This window comes from Candida dubliniensis, chromosome R, assembly GCF_000026945.1.
Source record: "Candida dubliniensis CD36 chromosome R, complete sequence".
Classification (NCBI taxonomy): Eukaryota; Fungi; Ascomycota; class Pichiomycetes; order Serinales; family Debaryomycetaceae; genus Candida; species Candida dubliniensis.
This window is the reverse complement of record NC_012867.1, coordinates 1,305,643-1,317,578: the sequence shown is the minus strand read 5'-3', so window position 1 is coordinate 1,317,578 and position 11,936 is coordinate 1,305,643. Positions and strand designations below refer to the sequence as shown.

The window sequence follows — 11,936 nt, the reverse complement described above, 5'->3', positions numbered from 1 at the left end:
TCAATTTGTAGAAGAAGCAACAATTGCCCTCGCAATAACAAAACTATTGCTTCTGTTGGCAGAATATTGTCAGATTCACTTCATACCAGTATCCAATAGTATTTCAAACTAATCATAATAAGGTTGGACTCGTATGGAGTCTTTTTTTTTTTCTGCTGGATAGTAAGAGAATTTGGATTTGTTTGAGTTGTAATATTTCTCTTATCAATAGATATTTTCATCTTCCTTCGGCAATTCCGTCGGGAAAATAACAACTTGAACAAATCAACAAATACAAATATTTTTCATTCTTTATCTTCTGTTTTTCTTTCTTTACCCCAGAATTGAAGAAAATAAATACCCCCACAAAAATAACCATAAATACAAATGATTTCAGTACCACCTGATACAACTCCAGGATCTTCCAAAAAACGAAAATCATCTACTGTAAACTCCGCCACCACAACTGGTACTTCAACAGAAAAGGATAAAACCAGGAAATATGCACAAGCATCAAGAACATTAAAAGCTTGTGAATTATGCCGTAAACAGAAAACTAGATGTTTCCGATCACCAGAAAACCCCAGTTCATGTTTAAGATGTCGCTTCTTAAGTAAGGCATGTTCTTTTGAAAAAGAAGAGAATCAAGATGCAATAGGTGGGATGTTACCATTTAATTTATCAAATCAAGAAACCACAAAGAAAATTGATTTGATACATGATGGCATAAATCAAATATTGAATTACATGAAGAATGGGGCTCGTAATGAAGATGCAAAATTATTGTTAGATGCATATGAATCCATGAAAGGTCGTTCTAGTAACCCAGTAAGCGCTAATGATCAAAATATCCCACAATTTGATTCTTTTAAATCTGTTAGCTCAGCATCCCCAATTGCAATATTACAACAATTATTTCCTAACCAGCCTAACACACTGAGCACAACTTTGAAAAATGCTGTGCTAAACCAGGAAGACGTTATAAGTCTTGGGATTCTATCGGACCATGAAGTAACAGAATTGATATCGAATTTTCGAAGGAATTACGGACGATGGGTTTCATTTTCATCGTCTCTTTCCACAGAAAATTTGATTGTTCAAATAAAAGAGAAATCTACATTATTACTAACCTCTTGTTGTCTTGTATCGTTTAGATATTATAAATACAAGGGACCAAATGACAGAGCAATGAAATGTCATTTATTGACACAACGATTAACTCAAGATTTGAATAATTCATTGGTTAAATACACTTCTTTTGGATCGGGGCTGGGTCAGGTTGAGTTTCTACAAGCACTAGTGATCTTAAGCATATATCTGAAGAGCTTATCCAAGTTGGACGATAGTTTAAAGCTTGATCCATGGTTTTTATCAAACATTGGCTTGTCAACATTTATTACCAAAACGGCATTAGATGATTTCAAAGAAATTGATGACGAAACTGTGGAAATCCACGGTGAAACTTATAACAAGCTCACAATATTGAGAATCTACAATCATCTTTGTCTTGCCCATATACTGAACTGTATTTTTTCTGGAAGAATGTGTATTTTAGATTCAAGTAGAGTTGAGAAATGTGCCACCACCTTAAGTTTATTAAATGCCACAAATTTTGATGGTCGTATGGTAAGTGAAATTGGATTATTATTTATAACTTATAATTATTTACAAAGTGTGTCAATGGTTGACAGTTATCAAAACTTGGATCATATATTTGAGAAGGTTGTTTTGGATATCAAATCATGGTTTGTTCAATGGGAGTATTTGTTTAGCCAACCAGCTCTACATTTTCTTGAATTCAACTACAATTTTTGTTCCATGTTGGTATACTATGTTTATTGCTTTACAAGATTGAAATTATTGGGGGAAGTCGCTCATCATGGAATACTAAACGAAGACATTTTCACCTATGTGTTCCAAAAAATTGATAACGAAGAATTATTAGAGACCATGTATGGTTACTGCTTGCAAGTTATTTCACATACAAATAACATCGAAAATGATTCATATTTTGCATATTTGTCGGATCAAATTCATTTTACATTCTACTTTTGTTGTGTTTTTATGATTAAATTACAAAAGGTAATGACCTACAAGGATATGCTACCAGCCAAAGATCGAAAAAGACTTATCAGTGTAATCCAGCTGTTGATTGATAAATTCGAGAGAATCAGTACTGACTACCCTCATGATATAATAGTCACTTACAAAAACAATTTAGAAACTTGTTTAAAAGTAAATTTTGTATAATTAAGATTGATTCTATTCTATTTGATTTATTTCAAATGTCCTTTATAGTTACCTTCCATGTAATCGATATGAACAAACGCTCTTTCAACCATAGGTAAGCTTTCAATTGAATATTGTAATGCTTCGGCAATATCGTGACAGTCTTTAAATGACAATTTGTATTTGTCATTAGCAAAAACCAAATCAATCTCCACGTTTACATTGTCTCCGACATGGTACACTTTCAATGCAGTAATCTGTTTGATTGGTTCGGCAAATCTGTACGCGAGATACAAAATCACTTTGTAGTCTAATGGATCGGCAGCAGCCCCAGTCAAATTATTAATATGTTCAAACGCAGTGTGTCCCCAGTTGACCACAATATATATTGACAATGCAAATGCACCCAAGGGATCAAACCACCAAATATTGAAATAATGTCCAATAGTTGGCATCAACAATGAGACAGTGTTAAATACAATATCGGTCATGGCATCTTGTGCCAAGGCTTGTACTGACGAAGACTGACTACTAGAACACCATATCCAACAGCCTAGTTTTGCAATTATAGTAATCATCATGATACTGATTGCGTCAAGACCAATTGGAACAGGGATTTTTTGATTCGGAGTAGGGAAAAACAATCGTTTGAAAGATTCTTGACCAACTTGGAAGAAGGAAATGATAATAATGATGGAGAAAATTAAAACACCCAAAGGCTCCAATCTTGATCTTCCTACTGGATAAGCATGTTGAATCTTCCAATCATTTTGAGTGGCCAATCTGTTGACAATATAAATAATAAAAGTGGACAAAAAATCTAAAATAGAATCAACCAAAGACGCAATAACCGACATTGAGCTAGTTAATAATGTCACAACAATTTTTCCAATAAGCAATAAGATATTTATCAAAAAGTTCACCAAAATTGCAGTTAAAACTTGTGAATTCGTTTCCTCCTCGTTATATCCAAGGTACCTTGACCCATCATTAGTAACGTTTCCGGGAACATCATTAAATCTTGTCGAGTATTTTGAGGTGGAATCACCACGTTCAAGGTCGGTTGCTTGTAACTCACCTCCATTCAAACTGTTTGGCGATGCAGCACGAGAACTTTCGTGCAGGTCTTCGGCAATGTCGGCTAGTGATTCATTGACATCGGATCCATAATTTCTTAACATGTTGTAATGTATTTTACCAGCATCCAAGAAATTATCAATTTCAGTAAATTTTTCAATTAAATGATTCTGTTCTTCATAATATTTTCGAACATCACTGCCCTTTATTTTGCCTACGTTGGGCTTGAAATAATCCTTCCAGGTACATAATGGCAATACTGTCCCGATTAATCTGGCTGGCCTCAAACTACTAACGAAATCGACAACACTCAATCTTCTTAGTTCACCAAACTCGCCTAAAGATTCCATACTGCTCCTATCACCTCCTGTGTTTTGAGGGAACAACGGAGCATTAATATGAGTGCTGCTTATATTACCACTAACATAGTTGTCAAATGGGGAGTTTGGGTTAGTAACAGAATGATGACTGGACAATAAACGATGGAATAATGGTCTTTCTGCGGCCTTGTTTTGATAAAAATCACTGGCACTAATAGAATGATGACGCATGGATGTCAAATATTCATCAAATTCAGTGTATTCCAAGGGGGTATTTGGGGCGATACCTGAAAGAGGACGACGAGATGTTGAATTATTTAACGGTGGACTTGAATATTGAGCATGACGAAGTGGGTTGGCACTGATAGAACTGGTATTAATTGGTTGTGAGTTTAGTTTTGATGATTCTGATCCTATAGTAGTCTTTGGACTTTTCGATGATTTATTCAAAAGTGGCAGATTCTCATTGAGATCAGAGTTTACTGCGTCATTCGTCATTGTTCTTTGCTAAACGTGGGACTAAAAAAAAACGGTGAATCTTGTTTTATTTATAATCAATGGATAACAACAGTTGACAATTTGTATTAACACGGTCTGACCAAATTGAAATAAATTATTTCGATATTATTTTATTAGGATGTAAATTAATTAAAGATGACTATCCAAAAAAAAAAAAAAACGGAAAGAAAACTAAAAGGTCTAATGTAACATAATTTAAATCCGAGTAATTTTTTTTTTAGTTGTTTAAATATTTGTTATCTTAATAAAATACAAATATAGACATGTGTTGGATTTGAGAGATGATGAAATTTAAAATTTGAAATTTAGAATTTGAAATTTTTTTGACATGAATTATATTCTTATTATTTCTTTTTTATTATGCAGGCGGAGATTTTATTATTGTTTCTTCTTCTGGTCTATTGTTACAGTTTGAGAATCCTGGTTCTGAGTCTTGTTATTATGTTCCCATAATTTGGCTTTTATAAATGAGGGGATTTGTAATGTGTCAATTTGCTCCAAAAAAATGATTCAATAGCGTTATTTAGTAGATAAAAGATATCTACTCTAAGTTGAATAAGTCGAATATATCACTACCCAGAATCACCAGATACTTCTAATCATAAAAAAGATCTCTCAGTGTTTGTGTTAGTAACCACTAGGAACCCATACTGGAGAAACAATAAGAGAAGCTACAATCGTACACAAAAGTGACGAGAAAAGTATACCTCGATTTTAATAGACTACACACCTACTTATTGAAGTGAAATCTTTTGGCATTAGGATAAGCTATGGTTAAAGTTATGGTCTGGTTTTCAGAAGTCTCTAATTAACCCTGGATGCTTACTAATCATTGAAGTTGTACCGTGTTTAATACCTTTCAATTCAACATATATACGAGTGGCCCACCAGATTTATAGAATCTCCGAAACTGTGCGCCTACAGCAAGTTCCCTTGTCAACCAAATCCACTCAATATAATGAACTGTTTAAACGTTTACTGGATCTACTTATTATCTAAAATTGTAAGTCATCTTACAAGTTCTAACGCCTACACTCATAGTTGTGGCTCCATTAATCCCATTGCTTTTATCCTTATATCCATCTTGTAGTTCAAAACTCATATAGGAGACAACTCCCTGCTACTTGTAAAAGAGAACAGTTTCAGTGGAGAAACCAACAAACCAGCCCAAATTATACCCAAGTACCAGATTGTTCTGCCCACTTGTGAGCCCTAATAAAATCCTCGAAAAAAACTAAGCTGGAATTTACCCGGACACGACAATTCTACACGACCTGAAATTCAATTGCGTTTAAAAGAGGGAAAAAAAAAATTTTCTTCTTATATTTTTTACCTACAAACATATCATCACTACTTTTGTTTTCTTTTACAATTTATATTTATAAGTACTTTATATACCTTGGTATAGTATATTTTACAATATACAAGTACTTTATTATATACTGATATTATAAAAGGTATGCAATACACCGTCACAGAAATTTGAAGATTACATATCATCAAACCTCTTTCCTATTGCATTTGCTAAACAATCATTCAACTTGATGATTAAAACTATTGATGTAACATTATTACTGAGGATGTACATGCAGGATAAATAGTTAAGGAATTCTTCGTTTATGAATCTAGATACATTGATTAAGCAAGTGGGATGTATGGGAGAAGATTATGTCAATTGCTGTTTACTAACATTATCTTTCCATTAGAGTATGTTTTCCCTAGAAACATTTGTTTTTGAATGAAAGGACTGTTAATATGATGAATTTGTGTTACCACAATTTTCTGTCCGGTGAATAAAATATGATCCATGGATACTTTACATGCATCACCATCTGATTATAATGGAGTTTTTCAAAATAAAAATGAATCACATTTGTTTTGTCTTGTTTGCATTACTAACTGGTATGTATAAGTGTCAACACTTGATTTGAAATTATTATTTTCTATTTTGATGATGAAAAATAAATGTTATCAGTTCTGCTTCTGAACCAAATAATCTGAAGATACTCGTTTACCAAGCTCTAGAATTACACTGATCCAAAATAGAAAAAGAAAAAATACAATATTTATTCAAATTGATGTTTTCAATGAAAGCTAGGGCCAATAAATACTAACATGAATATCAATTTAGATAATTTATAGAAAAAGATGAATACATAAAACCGTCCATTTTGTTTTAGAATTTACTGATTATAAAAATACATGTAGAACTATGCAATCTGTTTATTTCTATACATTGAATATGACAACTTTGCCGTCAATCCCTGAAGTGGATACTTTACCTTGACCAAAGTTTCTGATACTGTTGATGGTATTCTGGTGAATAGTACTCAAGGCCTTTACAGGTTTACCTCCGGCACTAGGTTTGCTGACTCTCCCTTTCAAATCCATTTGCTTAAACATATTCAATGCTTGATGAGACGAAATCTCTTCATCGTCATCATCTCCTTCACCAAGTTGGGAATGAGGAACTTCTTTAGTTAAATCTTTTTGTTCTTCTACTTGGTAAGCTTGTCGCCAGCCACTTTCATCACCTTGGAAAACAACCAAGTTACAAGTAAAACCACCAGCACAAACTTGTTGATCGTTCAACCAAACAATACTTTTGAATGGCAAATTATCGGTTTTCACGTTGAAAATGGCTCTTGGTGGTAAACCTTCACCTTGAGGGTAAACAAACCCAACAGAAGAATCATGAGAAACATAAGCCAATGCATTACCATCTGGACTGAACTTAACTCCATGAATCCAAGCGTTGGTTTCATTAGTATAATCACCACACAAAGTTTGGAATGGTAATTTTGTTCCCCAAACAGATGGGTCAGGTTTGGCATCAATACCTTTAATATAACCAGAAAACACTCTAACATGGCCATCGGTTGATCCACAAGCTAACAACACACCATTTGGATGCCAATCGATAGTAGTGATTGTTGATTTCAATGGTTTCTTCAAATGTTTGGAAACCCACCAATCATTTTCTTCTTCGTAATAACAAACAGCAATGATTCTGTCACTTGAGCCAACAGCAAACTTAGATCCATCTGGTGACCATCTACAAACGGTAGCCGCACGATTGATTCTTAATAAAACTAATGTTGGCTTGTATTCTCCGTTGTTGTATTCCCAGACCAATGCGTTTCTATCTTGAGAACATGTTAAAATCTTGGATCCATCTGGTGAGATATCAACTGAGGTGACAGTTTTATCATGATCCTTCAATACAGCAACTAGTTGTGGCTTTGATGAAAGATTGGATGGTGAGATTTGATAAACTTCGACATCATTGCCCTTGGTAATAGCTAAGATTGAACGATCTGGTGAAAAGACATGGTCTTTAATTGGTAAATGACCCAATTGATAAATAGCAGGAACTTTGGACATTGCTAAAAAAAAAAAATAGTTATATATATCTATATGGTTATGGCTTATCAGGAGGGGCTCTCTACTGATTGAAACTATATTGATTGTTGAAGAACAAAAAAAAAGTAAAGTGAAGGAAAAGTATTTGTCTGGTCAGAACAATCTTTTGTTTCCTGACACAGCCAAAAAAAAAAAAAAATGTGTGTACAATCACCATAACCTAAGAAACAATATTTAATACATGTTCATTTCATCGGTTCAACTTCCTACGTAGAATCTACAACAACATTGAAATAAAGATGCTGGAAATGTATAGATAACAGCAGGCTTTCTCTAATAGAACTATTATTTTTCTGCGTCACCTTTTAAACTTAATCTTGTTGTTCTTGCTGTTGCTTCTCATTAACAAAAGCCTTGATTTTATACCAATAATGCTGGACTTTGGGATTTTTGATATTGGTAACCTTACCATCTAATCTTTCAATAATAGTTTGAAACAAATTAGTTGTTTCTTTATTGTACAAAATTCGTAACCAGTAAAAGACCAAGAATATCGTCAATTGATAACCACTGGCGTTTCTGAAAAACAATGTTCTCAAAAGCAAGTAAACAACCAAAAGCAATTCGTCGTATGCAATGACACTAGCTAAGAAATCCAGTTCTTTGGTGATAAACAGGATTTGTTTCAAATTGCCAATATGTAACAATGCCAACAAGAAATAAGGTAAAATCTTGAATACGGATTTAAATGTAAAGATCCAAACTACAGCAAGAACAAGATATTGAAAATTTTGATGACTTAATAAAGTTCCAATATTTGGTAAATTGTGCAATCCAAATTTATGACTGAATGTTGCTGTCAACGCAGCAATACTTCCAATTAACCCCAATCGATAACTGATGGAGTTGATATAATAATAATTAGGCAACCACAAAATTTGGAAAATAAACGAAATTGACCCAAAAACTAACATTGAAATGTGTCCAGCTAACCATACTTTATACTTCAATGGGTTTGCTTTAGATGGGGATCTCACCAATTTTCTCTTTTTATAAATTAATGGATCGTCGTTGGAAATAGGTGTGGTTGCTTTGGTTGATGTTTCACCCGCACTTCTACTAGTGCCATTAACTGTAGCAGTTTCCGATGTTGAAGACATTTATCAATAGCAATTAGAGACGCTAGCTGTAAATAAAGATTGTGTAATTGGTAAACAAGTAAATAAAAAAAAAAAAAAGAGCCAAATGTGAATGATATAAACCAAGATGGAATTTTAAGTACCCTTGAAAACTCTGTAATAACCGCAATAATAGAGAATTGTATATGGGAAATTCAGTTACAGGTGGAATTTACTACATACAGGAAACTTGCTATCACCAAAACCAAAAACCAAAACAACAACAAACTAAAAAACACAATTGGAAGAATCTCTTCTTATATTTTTTTTTTTTTCAATTTGCACGACATCATCAAGCAAAATATAAACAACCACCACCAATCAGACCTAAATCATTAGATCTATTTACCAATATCATGTCATTAACAACCAAAGATAAAAACGATGATAGTAGTATAACAACGACTAATTACGCAGATAATCCTAATCTATCACCCATTGAACAGAAAATCCTACAGCAATATCAACTCATGAATAATAATCTCCTCAAAATATCAAATGAGTTGGAACTACTAACTAATACCACTGATGAATTTGGCAAAGGTAAAGGATCAAGCATACAATTGGTTGAAAATCTAAGACAACTAGAGACAAAGTTGGTGTTTGTATATACGTTCTTCAAAGGAGCAGTGTATTCTATATTGAATGCCCAAGATTATATTGCAGAACAAGAGACCAATGGGTTAGGAGGAATTAATGAGGGAACTAATGAAGAAGAGGAAGAGGATGATGAGAGTGGAAATGTAGAACTACTGGGAGTTTCTGCTGACGAGAATTGATTCGACTAATTGTGTGTTTGTTGGAATAAGGCTTGGTTGGTTGATGCACATATATATTTCAAACTGAGTTTTTGTTTCGTCAACTCGTTAAATGTTGCTTACTAGAATGCATTTGCTCCCAAAAAAAAAACTCCAAATAGACTCGAGGCTGCTAGTTACAGTTTGACCATGTTACAAACATTGTCGATGGTAAGCAAATAAATTCCACATTATGAACAGTCCCAGAATATGGTCATGTATTATTATGTAAGTTAATATCAGGTTTAATAAATATTATTTGGGAATGAACTATACTTACACACAAAAATATACTGCGACTTGTAAGTCCATATTTTAGTGTATCAAGAAATTGTAGAAAATTAAAAACCATGTTGCTAGCCTTAGTAACTTAGACGGAGTCAAAAAAATATAATAAAAGAATTGGGAGTGGGTTGTGCGAAATTGCTGAAAAATAAATATGGAATGAGATGATTTGCAGGATTGTTCCTATAAAAAATTGTTACTTTGACCCCAAATAAATTCTTAATCCTAATTGAATTTTCCTTTATTTTCATTCTTATAGTTAACTTTTCCAAACCCCACCAATTCACACACTACGAAACACCATGTCTGAATATGATAAATACTCTACTCCATTGTCTTCAAGATACGCATCTGAAGAAATGTCCAAGATTTTCTCCTTAAGAAATAGATTTTCGACATGGAGAAAATTATGGTTGAATTTAGCCATTGCTGAAAAAGAAGTCGGACTTTCTGTCATTACTGATGAAGCAATTGAACAAATGAAAAATCATTTAGAAATCACCGATAAAGAAATTCAAGATGCTGCTGTTGAAGAAGCTAAAGTTAGACATGATGTCATGGCCCACGTTCATGTTTTCGGTGAAACTTGTCCTCTGGCAGCTGGGATTATTCATTTGGGTGCTACTTCATGTTTTGTCACTGATAATGCCGATTTGATTTTCCTTAGAGATGCTTATGATGTGTTGATTCCTAAATTGGTCAATGTCATTGATAGATTATCAAAATTTGCTTTGGAATATAAGGATTTACCAGTTTTAGGTTGGACTCATTTCCAACCAGCACAATTGACCACTGTTGGTAAAAGAGCTACTTTATGGTTACAAGAATTATTGTGGGATTTGAGAAATATGGTTAGAGCCAGAAATGACATTGGGTTAAGAGGAGTTAAAGGTACCACTGGTACTCAAGCTTCTTTCTTATCATTATTCCATGGTGATCATGATAAAGTGGAAGAATTGGATAAAAGAGTGGTTGAATTATTAGGATTTGATATTGTTTATCCTGTCACTGGCCAAACTTATTCAAGAAAAATTGATATTGATGTTTTGTCGCCATTGGCTTCATTTGGTGCTACTGCCCATAAGTTTGCTACTGATATTAGATTATTGGCCAATTTGAAAGAAATTGAAGAACCATTTGAAAAATCACAAATTGGTTCATCTGCCATGGCTTATAAGAGAAATCCAATGAGATGTGAACGTGTTTGTTCATTGGCTAGACATTTGGGTGGATTGTTCAATGATGCAGTTCAAACTGCTTCTGTGCAATGGTTCGAAAGAACTTTAGATGACTCTGCTATTAGAAGAATCAGTTTACCATCAGCTTTCTTGACGGTTGATATTTTATTATCCACCATGCTTAATATTACCAGTGGATTGGTTGTTTATCCAAAAGTTATTGAAAGAAGAATCAATTCTGAATTACCATTTATGGCTACCGAAAACATTATTATGGCCATGGTCGAAAAAGGTGGTTCTAGACAAGATTGTCATGAAGAAATTAGAGTTTTATCTCATCAAGCCAGTGCTGTTGTCAAACAAGAAGGTGGCGATAATGATTTGATTGAAAGAATCAAATCAACTGAATATTTCAAACCTATTTGGAATGAATTGGATACTTTGTTGGATCCTAAAACTTTTGTTGGTAGAGCACCAGAACAAACTGAAAAGTTTGTCAAGAATGATGTTGCCAATGCTTTGAAACCATTTGAAAAATACATCACCACTGAAAATGTTGCCTTGAAAGTGTAGAGAAAAGGATTGTGTAAGCCCAAACTATTAATGTGTGTGTATTGTTAACGATAAATATATATATTAAGTCATGAAACAAAACAAAGGGTGGTGCTAAAAACTCTGAAACTAGTACTCAGACAATGTATGAGATAGACTTATATTATAACAATGACAAATAACAAAATAAAAATACATAATAATAGTTGAACCAAAAATCAAAACCAAAAGAAAAAAATACTAAAGAGACAATCAAAATAATACTACCAAAACAACAAGGACAATAGTAAAGGTAAATTTTTGTTGTGTCTCTTTTTTTAGTTTAATTTATGTTCTTTAATCTATCATTACTCCCAGACAAACAAATGAAGGAAAAATCAAAAAAAAAAAAAGCTTAAATAAATGTACATATAGAGCATATATATATCTCTAATGAAAATAAAATATTCTGCAAATGGG

The 11,936-nt window shown here is 33.2% G+C and overlaps 6 protein-coding genes across 6 annotated transcripts; 3 read left to right on the top strand and 3 right to left on the bottom strand. All coding sequences in view use genetic code 12, as the record gives it.

Annotated features, from left to right (window-relative positions):
* Window positions 1–366: 366 nt before the first annotated feature.
* Window positions 367–2,229, top strand: CD36_31730 (zinc-finger transcription factor, putative; the record flags this gene model as incomplete). Its single annotated transcript, XM_002422103.1, has 1 exon — window positions 367–2,229. The coding sequence occupies one exon, from the start codon at window positions 367–369 to the stop codon at window positions 2,227–2,229; it is 1,863 nt and encodes a 620-aa protein (XP_002422148.1).
* Window positions 2,230–2,255: 26 nt separating this feature from the next.
* On the bottom strand, window positions 2,256–4,103 carry CD36_31720 (cation diffusion facilitator, putative; the record flags this gene model as incomplete). The annotated part of the gene is made up of 1 exon (XM_002422102.1): window positions 2,256–4,103. One exon carries the CDS (start codon window positions 4,101–4,103, stop codon window positions 2,256–2,258), a length of 1,848 nt encoding a protein of 615 aa, XP_002422147.1.
* A 2,250-nt stretch (window positions 4,104–6,353) lies between these two features.
* CD36_31710 (probable ARP2/3 complex subunit, putative) lies at window positions 6,354–7,508 on the bottom strand (the record flags this gene model as incomplete). The annotated part of the gene is made up of 1 exon (XM_002422101.1): window positions 6,354–7,508. One exon carries the CDS (start codon window positions 7,506–7,508, stop codon window positions 6,354–6,356), a length of 1,155 nt encoding a protein of 384 aa, XP_002422146.1.
* Window positions 7,509–7,858: 350 nt separating this feature from the next.
* On the bottom strand, window positions 7,859–8,647 carry CD36_31700 (conserved hypothetical protein; the record flags this gene model as incomplete). The annotated part of the gene is made up of 1 exon (XM_002422100.1): window positions 7,859–8,647. One exon carries the CDS (start codon window positions 8,645–8,647, stop codon window positions 7,859–7,861), a length of 789 nt encoding a protein of 262 aa, XP_002422145.1.
* A 374-nt stretch (window positions 8,648–9,021) lies between these two features.
* Window positions 9,022–9,444, top strand: CD36_31690 (subunit of Dam1 complex (aka DASH complex), putative; the record flags this gene model as incomplete). Its single annotated transcript, XM_002422099.1, has 1 exon — window positions 9,022–9,444. The coding sequence occupies one exon, from the start codon at window positions 9,022–9,024 to the stop codon at window positions 9,442–9,444; it is 423 nt and encodes a 140-aa protein (XP_002422144.1).
* A 605-nt stretch (window positions 9,445–10,049) lies between these two features.
* Window positions 10,050–11,498, top strand: CD36_31680 (adenylosuccinate lyase, putative; the record flags this gene model as incomplete). Its single annotated transcript, XM_002422098.1, has 1 exon — window positions 10,050–11,498. One exon carries the CDS (start codon window positions 10,050–10,052, stop codon window positions 11,496–11,498), a length of 1,449 nt encoding a protein of 482 aa, XP_002422143.1.
* Window positions 11,499–11,936: the final 438 nt, after the last annotated feature.